Source organism: Carcharhinus amblyrhynchos, chromosome 17 (assembly GCF_965287045.1).
Source record: "Carcharhinus amblyrhynchos chromosome 17, sCarAmb.v2.hapA, whole genome shotgun sequence".
Lineage (NCBI taxonomy): Eukaryota > Metazoa > Chordata > Chondrichthyes > Carcharhiniformes > Carcharhinidae > Carcharhinus > Carcharhinus amblyrhynchos.
Genome location: NC_137340.1, coordinates 56,612,233 through 56,627,640, shown reverse-complemented (window position 1 = coordinate 56,627,640; position 15,408 = coordinate 56,612,233). Strand labels below are relative to the sequence as shown.

Sequence of the window (15,408 nt, the reverse complement as noted above, 5' to 3'; positions counted from 1 at the left end):
GTTCTATACAACTGTATCATTAGATGCCAGCTCTTGTACTCTATACCCCTCCCTATAAAGAATAGCATACCGTAAGCTTTCTTCGCAACCTTCTCCACTTGTGTTGCCACCTTCAAGTGGCACCTTATGCACTGGCACTCCCAGGTCCCTCTGCATTTCTATACTCTTAATAGGTCTACCCTTTACCATATAACTCCCCTCTACATTATTCCTTCCAAAATGCATCACCTCGCATTTATCAGGATTTAATTCCGTCTGCCATTTATCTGCCCAACATACCAGCCTATCTATATCCTGCTGTGTTGCCTGACACTCCTCCTCACTGTCCGCCAATCCTGCCATCTTTGTGTCATCTGCAAACCTGCTGATCACACCACGTACGCCCTCTTCCAAGTCATTTATATATATTATGAATAGAAGAGGTCCCAGTACTGAGCCCTGTGGCACACCACTGGTGACAGACCTCCAGCTAGAAAAGGACTCTTCCACTACTACTCTGTCTCCTGTTACCTATGATGTGGATGTGCCGGCGTTGGACTGGGGTAAACACAGTAAAAAGTCTGACAACACCAGGTTTAAGTCCAACCGATTTATTTGATTAATCAGTAATCTGTAAACTGTCTGTGCTTTATACGCTCTGTCTGAGGCCAGAACTCTCCATTCACCTGACGAAGGGACTAACCCCAAAAGCTAGTAAGTGTACTATCAAATAAATCGGTTGGACTTAAATTTGGTGTTGTCAGACTTTATCCTGTTACCTAGCCAGTTCTCAATCCATCTAGATACCTGTCCCTGTATCCCATGAGCCTTAACCTTTTCAACCAACCTACCATGAGGGACTTTGTCAAACGCCTTACTGAAATCCATATAGATGACATCAACGGCTAGTCCTTTGTCGACCGTTTTTGTCACCTCCTCAAAAAATTCTACCAGATTTGTAAGGCAAGACCTCCCCTTAAAGCCATGTTGCGTATCCCTAATTAGATCGCAACGCTCCAAATGCGTATACATCCTATCCCTAAGAATTTTTCCCAACAACTTTCCTACCATTGACATCAAACTCACCGGCCTATAATTACCAGGGTTATCCCTACTACCCTTTTTAAACAGTGATACCACATTCTCTATCCTCCAGTCCTCTGGGACCTCACCTGTGTCCAAAGAGACAAACATTTGCGTCAGAGGCCCAGCAATCTCATCTTTCACCTCCCTAAGCAGCCTGGGATAAATGCCATCAAGGCCCCGGAGATTTATCAGTTTTTAAGCTGCCTAAAAACCCTAACACTTCCTCCCTCGTAATGGATATTTCTTTCAACTGGTCTACAGCTCCAAGACAGTATAAGACACCAAGCCCCTCTCCTTCGTGAATACTGACGCAAAGTATTCATTCAGGATCTCCCCCATTCCCTCAGACTCGAAGCACCGTTCCCCTCCTCCGTCCCTAAGAGGACCAATTTTCCCTCTAACCACCCTTTTGTTCCTAATATAAGAGTAAAATGCCTTTGGATTTTCCTTAATTCTATCTACCACAGCCATTTCATGCCCCCTTTTTGCCCTTCTAACTCCCCGTTTGAGCTCCCTCGCACTCTCTCTATATTCCTCCAGTGCTCTCTCTGTTCCCAATTGCTTAGACCTAACATATACCTCTCTCGTCTTCCTGACCAAGTCCTCAATATCCCCTGTAATCCACGGCTCTCTAATCCTACCTTTCCCATCCTTCCTCTTAACTGGCACGTCTTTCCTGCAACTTTTTCAGTTTTCCCTTGAAAGCCTCCCACTTGCCAAACATGGACTTACCCGCAAACAACCTCTCCCAATCAGTATCCATCAGCTCATGCCTAATGCAGCTGTAACTTGCCTTCTCCCAGTTTAGCACCCTCCCCCTCGGACAGCACTCATCTTTTTCCATTATCATCCTAAAGTAGACAGTTGTGGTCACTGTTAGCCACATGTTCACCCACTGCAACCTCAACCACCTGACCCGGCTCATTACCCAGAACTAAATCCAGTATAGCCCCCTCCCTAGTCAGGCTAGTTACATACTGCTCCAAGGACCCTTCCAGCACACATTTTACAAATTCCTCCCCATCCAAACCCCCAGCTCTAGACACCTTCCAATCCACTCCAGGAAGATTAAAATCTCCCACTACAACAACCCTATTCTTAATACATATCAAACACCCCTGTCAGGATAAAAGACAACATCACAAAACCAGGATTATAATCACAAGGGGAGTAGTGCAGGATTAATGATGAACTGCAGGATAATATAGCCATCCATGGAACTCGAAAAGGTCGAAGCTTCGACAGGATTGTTGATAATATCAAGGAACTATTCATGGTTTCCCCTAGATCTCTGCACCTCCACTGTGTTGTTTGGAAACTTCAGCAGACAGAGAGAGAGACCGAGGCCCCCGCAGGTGTCAAAGTCTCATTGCGTCTGGTCGCCTCTAGCTCTTCTCAACTAAGACCGAGGTTAGGATAAGGTGAGATCAACAATTGAGATATATAACCAAATCCAGATTTCGAAGATTGGACATAGTATGCCTTTGAAGTTGAAACGGCCAGCCTTCAGATCAAGATTACAAAAGCATGGCAGCCAGTTCTCAAATTCAGCTGGGAATATATACTTAGCTCCTCCCGGAAGTGTGGACACACAGACATTCTTTTGCCAGCTCCATCTCCCCAAATTGACCAGGGTGTCCGACATACCTGACATTAGGAGTTCCAAGGAGGGAAGGTGACTTGCACCGAGGGAATGGCCCTCTCAACTCTTAGCATTCTCCCCTCCCCTTCATTCATTTCTTTTGGGCTATCTTGCAATTCATTGATGTCAGCACCAATGATCTGTGTCAGAGAATGAGACCATCATCCACAACTTTACTCACAATGGCACCCAACATCTCAATGTCTATAACATTGTCAAGAGTGTGAGCTTTGCTCACCAGCTAAACTGCAGCTGTGAACAAGGGCCCATACCCCCAGCTGTCTCTGCCTGCCTTGATCAAACCAGGATTTTCTTGATTTTGCTTGGCCCACCGCCACCCAAATTGAACCAGGATTTTCCAGGAACATAGCAGAGTATACACTCCAGGATTAGATAATCATGGGTTGTACACCTCATCAGATGTGCAGGTTAGCTGGATTGGCCATATTAAAAAGTGTCCCAAAGTATATAGATTAGGGAATTAGAAGGGTAGATACATAGAGTTATGGAGTAAGCCTGGGTAAGACTCAGTGTCGGCTTGATGGGTTGAATGGCCTCCTTCTGTGCTGTAGGGATTCAATGATAAACAAAGAGATTAAACGATGAGTAGCACCAGAGCTTGGGACAACATAGTCGTTCTCGCACTTAGATCACATCACCCCCTTGCCTGCCACTTGTTAAGGGTAATTTTTATTAATTACTCCACTTTTAAAATTATGTATTGCTTTGACATTTTTTTAAAAAAATCATGTTTAATGTTGTGCGAGACTTTATCTCGCTGAAATTTGTTCACTGGCCCCTTCAGTGAGAGAAGCATAGAAATGTGGCTTCCCTATGATAAGACTGATGCACAGTTTTCCAGTTCTCCAACATCTCAAATTTAAAATTCTAATCCTTGTCTTTAATCAGAACAAGTCAGGCCCCTTCCTCAGTGCTGTAACCTGAAGCCTACAACCATCCCCACTCCCCGAGTTCCCTATTCCACTGATCCATATCTCATGCGTTCTCACTTTCTTTAGCCCACTATTTGCAGCTGTATCTTAAGCTGCCAAGTTCCAGGGTCTGGAGTCTCTTCTTGAGACTCTCTACGTTGCCCACTTCTTACTCTTAAATAACTTCTCATTTGCAACTCCCTGACCAATCTTTCATTCTCTTTAGAACATAGAACACTACAGCACAAACAGGCCCTTCGGCCCACGAGTTGCGCCAATCACATCAACACCTACCAATCTATAGACCTATCTATAACCCCCAATCCCATTAAATTCCATATACTCATCCAGAAGTCTTTTAAAAGACCCCAGCGAGTTCGCCTCCACCACCACTGACGGCAGCCAATTCCATTCACTCACCACCCTCTGAGTGAAAAACTTACCCCTAACATCACTTCTGTACTTGCCTCCCCACACCTTCAATCTGTGTCCTCTCGTAGCGACCATTTCAACCCGGGGAAATAGCCTCTGAGAATCCACCCTATCTATTCCTCTCAACATTTTATAAACTTCTATCAGGTCGCCTCTCAACCTTCGTCTCTCCAGGGAGAAGAGTCCCAGCTCCCTCAACCTAACTTCATAAGGCATGCCTCCCAGTCCAGGCAACATCCTTGTAAATCTCCTCTGTACCCTCTCAATAGCTTCTACGTCCTTCCTATAGTGAGGCAACCAGAACTGCGCACAGTACTCCAAATGAGGCCTGACAAGGGTCTTATAAAGTTGCAGCATTACCTCCCGACTCCTAAACTCAATCCCTCGATTAATGAAGGCCAGTACACCATACGCCTTCTTGACCACATCCTCCACCTGCGAGGCCGATTTAAGAGTCCTATGGACCCGGACCCCAAGATCCTTCTGCTCTTCAACACTACTAAGACTCCTGCCCTTGATAGCGTACTCGTTCATCCCATTGGTTCTGCCAAAATGGACGACTACACATTTATCTGTGTTGAAGTCTATCTGCCGCTTCTCCGCCCAGTCCTGCATCCTATTTATGTCCTGCTGCAACTTTTGACATCCTTCCAGACCATCCACAACACCACCGACCTTCGTGTCATCAGCGAACTTACTTACCCATCCCTCCACTTCCTCATCTAGGTCATTTATGAAAATGACAAACAGCAAGGGTCCTAGAACAGATCCCTGGGGCACTCCACTGGTGACTGACCTCCATGCAGAAAAAGACCCATCCACAACCACTCTCTGCCTTCTGCAGGCAACGTCTGAGGCCAGAACTCTCCATTCACCTGACGAAGAGGCTGTCCCCTCGAAAGCTAGTGAGAATATTATCAAATAAATAGGTTGGACTAAAACCTGGTGTTGTCAGACTTTTTACTGTGTTTACGCCAGTCCAACGCCGGCATACCCACATCAGTTCTGCAGGCAAGCCAGTTCTGGATCCACAAGGCCAAAGGCCCTTGGATCCCATGCCCTCTCACCTTCGCAAGAAGTCTTGCATGGGGGATCTTATCAAATGCCTTGCTGAAGTCCATGTACACCATGTCCACTGCACTTCCTTCGTCAATGCGTTCAGTCACATTTTCGAAGAACTCAACCAGGCTCGTAAGGCACGACCTGCCCTTGACAAAACCATGCTGACTATTTCTGATCATGTCAAACCTCTCCAAATGCTTGTAAATCTTGTCCCTCAGAAGCCTCTCCATCAGCTTACCAACCACTGAGGTCAGACTCACCGGCCGGTAATTTCCCGGGCTATCTCTGTTCCCTTTCTTGAAAATAGGAACCACATCCGCAATCCTCCAATCTTCCGGAACCTCTCCTGTCTCCATTGACGACGCAAAGATCATCGCCAGGGGCTCTGCAATCACTTTCCTTGCCTCCCACAGTATCCTGGGGTACATCCCATCTGGTCCCAGCGACTTATCTATCTTGATAGAATTCAAAAGTTCTAACACATCCTCCTCCTTAATATCCATATACTCAATCTTTTCCATCTGCTGCAAAACCGTAGCAAAATCTCCCAGATCAGTTTCCACTGTGAATACTGAGGCAAAGTACTCATTAAGCACCTCTGCCATTTCCTCTGGTTCCACACAGACCTTTCCCCCTTCCCCTTTTATAGGTCCTATCCCTTCTCTTCTTATCCTTTTACTTTTCACATATTTATAGAAGGCCTTGGGATTCTGCTTAATCTTACCCACCAAGGCCTTCTCATGACCCCTTCTGGCTCTCCTAATTTCCCTTTTAAGCTCCCTTCTACAATCCTTATACTCCTCAAGGTCCTTAACATCTCCTAGTTCCCTGAATCTTTTGTACACCTTTCTTTTCCTCCTCACTAGGTTCACCACAGCTTTCGTGCACCACGGTTCCCGTGACCTACCAAAACCCCCTTGTCTCATCGGAACGTTGTCATGCAGAGCTCCAGACAAACATTCCTTGAACATCTGCCACCTTCCTTCGGTACTTTTCCCTAAGAACGCCTCCTTCCAGTTTATTTGTCCAAGTAACTTCCTCACTTCTTCGTATTTCCCCCTACTCCAGACAAACACCTTCCTAGCCTGCCTGATCCTATCTCGTTCCAATGCAATTGTGAAGGAGATAGAATTATGATCACTGGATTGGATTGCACCTCAGTGTTGCACTTTGGGATGTTTTTCTACATTAGAGATGTTATCACAGAATCCCTACAATGCAGGGGGAGGCCATTCAGCCCATCAAGTCTGCATCAACTCTCCGACAGAGCATCTTACTCAGACTCACTGCGCGCTATCCCTTAACCGGATGCATTTACCCCACTATACCCCCTAACTGAGGGGCAATTTAACATGGCCAATCTACCTAATCAGCACATCCTTGGACATGTTTATATAAATACAAGTTCTTGTTATTCCATATTAACAAAAGCTCACACCCAGTGCCAATGCGATCTGGGGAACTACTAATTTAAACAGTATACATCTGACCAGCTTTAGCAAACCAAAGGTTATTTTTGGTGGGCTCAGTAATGAGAGAACTTGTATTCTTTGGCAGCGATCTGACTGCAAGATACACAAGTTTTCCGTTTGTAGGACAATGGTTCCATTAATTGGTGAGCTATAGTTTTTTTTAGAAAGGCTGTGTTATTCCAAGTTTCACAACCAACAGCTTTCTGTTGCAACTCACCCGGCAATGACTTCAGGCAGAGCTGCTTATTCATACACACTGACTCAAAAAGACACACAAACCACTTACGAAAAGAAGTTAACAAAGAACAACTTAAATTTGCCTTTTTTGGCCACGTAAAGAAAGATGAAAAGATCTAAATACACAAATCCTATTGCTCAAAATGCAATGGATATGCTTCAGAGGCATTACAACTGACCAAATGTAATGTATTTATGATGTGGAGATGCCAATGCTAGACTGAGGTGGCCACAGTAAGAAGTCTCACAACACCAGGTTAAAGTTCAACAGGTTTATCTGGAATCACCAAATAAACCTGTTGGACTTTAACCTGGTGTTATGAGAATTCTTACTGTAACCTATTTATAACATTAAAACAAAAGAATATTAATGAGGATCAGTTGTATGGTTTAGTGGCTCATTTTATTTTATTACTGCATATGCCATTTTTTAAACTGACCCACTTCACACAAACTCCTTCTCCTCTAAAACTCAACCCTCATCCTACCCAACAGTAAGTTCTGCTGTACCACGCTATTCTTGCCAGTTGGCCCTGGCTTCCTCTCCAGTTTACAAAGCCAAATACCCTCTGGACACATTTTTGACCTTATTTCCTTTGCCTCTTCCACCTTCTCTATCCCAACATTCCAATTCTGATCCACTTTTTGCCTCCCTCCTTCTGCTCTATAATGCCCTACACAGCCTCAGAACATTCCAAACTGCTTTACTGCCAATAGCATAATTGTAAAATGTAGTCGTTATTGTGACATAGGAAAAGCAGCTAAGTTGCCAATTTCAACAACAGCAATTTATGTTTATATAGCATCTTTAATGTAATAAAGCATCCCAAGGCTCTTCCCAGAGCCACATAGGATGAATTAGGAAGGAGAGGTAGAGAGTTATAGAAAGGAAATTCCATCCTAAAATGTTCTCACAGTTCCCAATTCCTGTGCATCATCCTTTTCCCGGGACTGATGATAAGGGAAATGCACATTGTGGAGCAACCCACCCCTCACCTGTTTAATCTTCTCCCGGTCCTGTTCTGGTGAACTTGAGGAGCCAATTCGCAAACTCTTTTTGAACATAGCCATGCGAGTCTTAGCTTCACTGCGCTGGATTTTGGGCAATCTGCCTCTCTCTTGGGTTTGTCGATTCTTCAGATCCTCAATAAGTCGCTGGTTGTATCTCTGCATCTGTTCCATTTCCTGTTTACACAAACAGCACAAGCTACCGACCTACAAGTCAACACACTGCAAGAAACTCCTGGGATGAAATGCTTTGAGGTAACATTGTAGGACAAATACAGGACAGCTGCTCAAAGAGGCAAAAGGGAACAAAGACTGGGGCAAAGGGAAACAAACAAGGATGGGAAGGAGTGGGGTAGAGCAAGTTCAAAACAAAGAATCAAACAAGGATGGGGAAGAGCAAGGTCAAAAAGGAGAAGATTTAAATCTCTGGGACAGTTGGCAGTTTCCAATAATTCCTGAGGCAGCTAACTGTCAAATTTAGTTAACCATACAGACAAGTTCTAATTGTGAAAAGTCACAAAATACAGTGAATGAGAGATGGTGGGCTGACCTTCTCGTGTCTTTTTAAGAGTTGGTGCCTCTGCATGAAGTACTGGTCTTTCAGCTGCTGCTTCAGAAGTTGGTGTTTTTCCTGCAGGTGCCGTTCCTCCAGTTCCCAGATTGCTGCTTCTCTGGCTAAAAACAAGGCAGAAAAATACAGTTCACACCCTCTTGTCACATCACTCAACAATTTCACTCAGACCCCATCACACAAACCAATCTCAGTATTAATACAGGAAAGGAGTAAGCGACAGTATTAAGGATAACATTACAGTGCTGGAGAAAGAAGATGGCCTATAGGGGTCAAGGACAAAATATAGACTTATTTGAATTATTTCATGGGATGTTGGCATTGCTAGCTAGGCCAGCATTTATTGCCTATCACAAATTGAGAAGGTGATGAGCTGACTTCTTGAACTGCTGCAGTCCATGAGGTGTAGACACATCTATTTGCTTAGAGGTAAGGAACAAAAATGACCTCTTTGGTGCAGTTAAATTACCTGTTGTTGTCTATAAGCCACCAACTAGCGGAAAGGAACAAATTATAGAGTGCTTATAACAAGGGGCTTTAATTATCAATATTTAATTACCAAATATAGACTGGGATAGTATTAGTGTAAAGGACAGAGGGGGTTAAGAGTTCCTTGAGTGTGTTTGGGAAAATTTTCTTCAGCAGTATGTTTCCAGTCCAACGAAGCAGGAGGTACTCCTAGGTGTGATCCCTGGAAATGAGGTGAATCAAGTAAATCAAAGTTTTGGTCGGGGAATCTTTAAGGGAATAGTGATCAATGTATTAAGTTCTCTGGAAGTAACCTAATAACACATTTAGACTCTCAAGTGTTTCCTCGCAGTTCAATTTAACCAGAGAAAGATCAATTTCAGAATTTTTAATTTCTGGTTCCTCCTCCTGACCTACAACCATCGGTATCTTATGTTTGTCCTCTCTGTCAAAGTATTTTTGATATATTTACATGGCATGCTCAGACTGTTCCTTCTATTCAGAGTATTCACAGCATTGTTTAGCTCACTCAGTTTCTTTTCTTTGTAAAGGTGCAGGTTTAATCACTGCTGCAGATTTTCCTGTCACTTGACATGTGTGGCATATGTGACAGATTTTAAGAACATAAGAAATAGGAGCAGGAGTAGGCCATCTAGCCCTTCGAGCCTGCCCCGCCATTCAATAAGATCATGGCTGATCTGTCGTGGCTCAGTTCCACATTCCCGCCCTCTCCCCATGACCCTTAATCCCCTTGCCTATCAAAAACCTATCAACCCGCATCTTAAATATATTTAGCGAGGCAGCCTCCACCACTTCAACGGGCAGAGAATTCCAGAGATTCACCATCCTTTGAGTGAAGAAGTTCCTCCTCAACTCCGTTCTAAACTGCCCCCCCTTTATCTTGAGGCTGTGCCCTCTAGTCCTACTGTCCTTTCTGAGCGGGAAGAGCCTCTCCACCTCTATCCTATCCATCCCATTCATCATCTTATATGTCTCAATGAGACATATAACCACCTCTTTATACAGTCCAGGCCAACAGAAATGTTTTTGTATCTTAGCTTGAGCTTTCCTAATTCCTAGGCGGACAGAGTCCCAGCGTAAGGAGGTTATATTGAATTTGTATAAGTCACAAGCTGACTCTCAGTTGATTGTTTCTGGTCATGGGCACCACACTTCAGGAAGGACGTGAAGGCATCGGAAAAAGCAGTGAAAAGAATAACGATAATGGCTCCTGGGATGAGGAGCATCAGCTATGAAGACAGATATGGCTGAGAGGAAGTTTGACAGAGGCATTAAAAATCTTGAGGGGTCTGGACAGAATGGATAGGAACAAACTGTTCCTACTTGTTAAATAATCGAGAATGATCAGGCAGAAATTTAAGTAATTAGTAAAAGAAGCAATGATGATATGAAAACTTTTTCACACAGTAATTGGTTAGGGTCTGGAATACTCTGCCCGAGAGTGTGGTGGAGGCAGATTCCATCAAAGTATTCAAACTAGAATTAGAATATTATTTTGAAAGAAATAATGTGCAGGGTTATGGGGAAAAGGTGGGAGTATGAACCAGATAACTTGCTCAGAGAGCGGGTGCAGACACAATGGGCCAAATCCGGGTGTTAGAGATGGAAAGGTGGTAGGACTGGAGGGTCTCAATGACATTACTGTTACTAGACAGGCGGTGCTCGACAGACTGGAGGGGCTGATTGTGGACAAGTCCCCAGGACCGGATGGAATGCATCCGAGGGTCCTGAAAGAAATGGCGGAGGTGATAGTGGATGCCTTGGTGGTTATTTTCCAGACGTCGCTGGATTCCGGGGAAGTGCCGGAAGATTGGAAAGCGGCTAATGTTACGCCGTTGTTTAAGAAGAGTGCCAGGCAGAAGGCGGGGAATTATAGGCCGGTTAGTTTAACGTCTGTTGTAGGTAAAATGTTAGAATCCGTCATCAAAGAGGAAATAGCGAGGCATCTTGAGGGGAATTGCTTGATAGAGCAGACGCAGCATGGCTTCGTTAAGGGGAAGTCGTGTCTGACGAATTTACTGGAGTTCTACGAGGATGTGTCTAGGGCGGTGGATAGAGGAGAGCCGGTGGATGTGGTCTTTCTTGATTTTCAGAAGGTGTTTGACAAGGTACCTCACAAGAGGTTATTGCAGAAGGTCAGGGGGCATGGAGTTGGGGGTAGGGTGTTAGCGTGGATAGAGGATTGGTTGTCAAATAGGAGGCAGAGAGTGGCGGTCAATGGGTGCTGTTCGGATTGGCGGTTGGTGACTAGTGGAGTGCCCCAGGGGTCGGTGCTGGGGCCTCAGCTATTTACCATTTATATAGATGATCTGGAGGAGGGAACCAAGTGTAGGGTGTCGAAATTTGCTGATGACACCGAGATTGGAGGAACGGCAAATTGTGCGGAGGGTGTGGAGAGTCTGCAGAAGGATCTAAATAGGCTGGGCGAATGGGCCAGGAACTGGCAAATGGAATTTAATGTTGGCAAGTGTGAGGTGGTAGGACTAATGGTAGGAAGGATTATTACTTACGTGGAGAAAAACTGCAGCAGGCGACAGTGCAGAGGGACCTCGGGGTCCTTGTGCATGAGTTGCAAAAACCCAGCTTGCAGGTGCAGGTGGTCAGGAAGGCGAATGGGATGCTGGCCTTCGTAGCGAGGGGGATTGAATATAAAAGTAGGGAGGTCTTGCTGCGGCTGTATAGGGCATTGGCGAGGCCGCAGCTGGAGTACTGTGCGCAGTTTTGGGCGCCGTACTTACGCAAGGATATTTTGGCCTTGGAGGGAGTGGAGAGGAGGTTTACTAGGCTGATGCCGGAGTTGAGGGGGTTGAGCTATGAGGAGAGGCTGAATAAACTAGGCTTGTACTCGTTAGAGTTTAGAAGAATGAGGGGAGATCTCATTGAGACGTATAAGATGATGAATGGGATGGATAGGATAGAGGTGGAAAGACTCTTCCCGCTCAGAAAGGACAGTAGGACTAGGGGGCACAGCCTCAAGATAAAGGGGGGGGCGGTTTAGAACGGAGTTGAGGAAGAACTTCGTCACTCAAAGGGTGGTGAATCTCTGGAATTCTCTGCCCGTTGAAGTGGTGGAGGCTACCTCGCTAAATATTTTTAAGATGCGGGTTGATGGGTTTCTGATAAGAGAGGGGATTAAGGGTTATGGGGAGAGGGCGGGAATGTGGAACTGAGCCACGACAGATCAGCCATGATCTTATTGAATGGCGGGGCAGGCTCAAAGGACTAGATGGCCTACTCCTGCTCCTATTTCTTATTATGTTCTTATGGTCTCCTGCTGCATTACAACAATTCTGTGATTGTTAACACCTCACCTCGCATCAGCTGCTGTTTGTTGTTGAGACACTCTCGCTCAATAGTGGCAAGCTCCAGTTTGTGCTGATGGATAATTTTCTTCAGTGCTCCATCCAACTCCTGCTGCTGCTTCTGCAGAAACTCCTGCTCCTAATGAGTAACCATCGTGAGATGCATAGAGAGAGATTGGTGTACAAGTCACAAACTAGCCTCATAGAATACACAGGCAGAAATAGATAGCAAAACAGTTTATGGGTGATTAACAAAAGTACAAGGTCGTTAGCAGGTCAGTTATTATTCTAGTTAAAAGAAGGAACGATATGGCAATGGCAAACAAGTCAATGCCCACTGAGAACAGATTTAAAGTAACTGGCAGAAATATCAAAGAATTAAGGAGAGACTTTTTCTTCCAGAAAATTGAACTCAATGCCATTATCTGTGATAAAGATAGAAACCACCATCATGTTTATAAAATATTTGAATGTGCTACAACCTACAGGATTACAGGACGCGAGCTGAAAAGTGGGATTAGGCTGGCTAGTACTTTTCCAGCAGGCGCTGACACATTGGGCTGAATGGCTTCCCGTCAGTGCTGTAAGAAATAAGGGGTCACCCATTTAAGACAGAGATGAGGAAAAGGTCTCTCAGAGAGTAGAGTGCCTTTGGAACTCCCTTCCTCAAAGGACATTAGAAGTAGAGTTCTTGAATGTTTCAAGGCAGAGCTAGATAGATTCTTGATAAACAAGGTGGGAAAAGGTTACTGCAACAGGTGGGATAAGCTATGATCTTATTGAATGATAGAACAGACTCAAAAGGCCAGATGGCTGACTCCTGCTCCCTGTTCATAAATTTTCCATATTATTTATGTTTCCACCTTTTGGTAAACTTTAAAATTGCAATGGCTCCCACACCAATGACGCTACTGAACTTATTTAGTGCACTGATATCAGGCAGGTCTGTTTTATCTGAACATGCTTCAAAGTTGTGGGCTAGAGTATTTGTATGAGACAATAACATCCTGTCTCGGATTGAACCCACTCCTAAGTGGAGTCTTGGACAGCAAAACCTGCTTTTTCCAGATCCAATCATGGACAAATGTTTTTTTTTGTGACTTTAGTGAACAAATCTTACACATCCAGTGGTGTGGTTCTCTGAAACACTTGCTGTTCCACCCTGCCTTCTGAATTGACAAACTGATGAGCTGTACGGTAGCAGGATCACTGGTCTTCACAGAGATGTAATGTTCATGGGGGTGGGATAAAGACTCTCATTATTGGATTCTTGTAGACATTTAAAGTTTTACACGGTGCAAACATTAGCAATTGGAGGAAAATACCTCTCATTGCATTCAAACTGGGCAGGGTGGGGGAATGTGTATAGCTGCCTGTGGGAGCCCACATTACTGTGAAATATCTGCAAGTGGCAAGGTCTGGAGTGCAAAGCCATTTAATCATAGATAGCTAATCACCCAAAACACTTCAATTATTAATCTGCAATATACACCATTTCTATTACATAATAAACAATCTCTATAAAATAAGCCTGGATTCAAATATACCCTTAAAATGTTCAATAAAGGCAAGAGATAGGATTACCACACCTGCTGATTAAAATCCTACCTGATTACTGTAAGATTTAGTCAGGCAGCTGCAGGTAATATCAAATCAAGCCAATGCATACATTGCAGCTCTGTTTGTAACTCAGCAAATCTTGACGTATAATGGATCCACACTGGGATTTAAACAAGTGGGCTGTAAATCGTAAAGTGCAGGGATATCAGGCCCAGAGGAAGGATCACAGGGTCATCTGATCCAGAGGAATTCATTGGAGGGCCATCTGCTCCAGAGGGGTGGGTGGTAGGGTAATCAGGACCAGAGGGAGGGGTTGCAAGGTCAACAGGTCTAGAGGAAGTAGTTGCAAGGTGATCAGACGCTCAGAGAAGGGTGACAGAATCATCAGGTGCTCTTCTCCAGAATGGGCCATCACTAAGGGCACAGAGAGGGGTGCAAGGCTTCTCAGGAACAGAGAGAAAGTTATACAGTGATGAATGCTAGGTCAACACCATAGGATCCAGACCTGGATTCAGAAAGAGCAATGTTACACTGACTGCCCAACACCTGCAGTTCCAGAGAATGAGGAAATCTAATTGAACTGCTGAGATGGAAGCAGTCTTCATGATGGAAGAGATCCTGATGTGCTCCAAAAGTCAAAGGGAGAGGATGCTCTTGTGGTACTAAAACAACCTTTGTATAACCAGATAAATCCATACATTTCTCATCCATGCTGTATCTTGACTTTTATTTTTATTCGTTTGTCCAAGAATCATCCAGTAATTAAAGCCTTGAAGCCACTACATGCAATGATAGCTGTGGATATATACCTCATGGGAATACTGAATTCATACACAGTCATTCTTAGATATGTCACATTGTTCCTTTTCATGGAACAAAGAATATTTTCTTTTGGACTTATCGACGTTTCATCCTTTATAATTCCCTTAATAGAATGCTTCTGATGTGGGTTACGTTTAAAAGGACCAATAAATGAAGCTGTCAACCAAGCAAAGTAACCAAAAAATTACTATCCCATCTGAATAGATGGTAAAGACAGTTGAATACAACATCATGTTTGACAAATTTATTACAGTTCTTTGAGGATATAATGGATGGATAATGGAGAACCAGTAGATGTAGTGTATTTAGACATCCAAAATTATTCAATAAGTTGGCACATAAGGATTACTGCATAAGCTAAGAGTTCAGTATTGAGGTTGATATATTAGCATGGACAGAGGTTTGGCTATCTAACAGCAAACAGAGGGAGCAATCTTACGGCTCATCACACTGATCAATCGTTGTGGTAAGCCAGTAAGATTACAAGAAAGGTGAAAAACCGGGTTTGTGTCTGGTTTCTTGCCTCTCGTGGTGATACCAGCACTGAATTGCTAGCATAATCAGACTCATATTTGGGAAGGGCTAGAGGCTGATTTAAATCCTAATTTAAATATTATTAGTCAGCCTGGGACAGAATAATCCAGGCTCACTTGTCTTAATGGCTTCACCAGTGTAGGTCCTCACCAGCAAGGATCACAGCAATGGGGACCAGAACTGATGGCCCCACCGGTGGGACTAGAGGCCATTGAGGCTCCCAGGTGGTCAGGGGCAGCGACAGTGCCCCTGGCAGTGTGAAAGGGGAGGGGCAAGGCCT

The 15,408-nt window shown here is 44.3% G+C and overlaps 1 protein-coding gene across 3 annotated transcripts in view; it reads right to left on the bottom strand.

The window, feature by feature from the left end:
- The window catches only part of slka (STE20-like kinase a), a 167,332-nt gene that overhangs the window by 23,204 nt on the left and 128,720 nt on the right, over positions 1–15,408 (bottom strand). For all 3 annotated transcript variants that reach the window (XM_080206005.1, XM_080206006.1, XM_080206008.1), the window contains 3 exons: positions 12,222–12,351; positions 8,401–8,525; positions 7,839–8,027 (listed from right to left, as the gene is read on the bottom strand). In XM_080206005.1, coding sequence (XP_080062131.1) covers positions 7,839–8,027; positions 8,401–8,525; positions 12,222–12,351 — 444 coding nt within the window. The remainder of the gene's footprint in view (positions 1–7,838; positions 8,028–8,400; positions 8,526–12,221; positions 12,352–15,408) is intronic.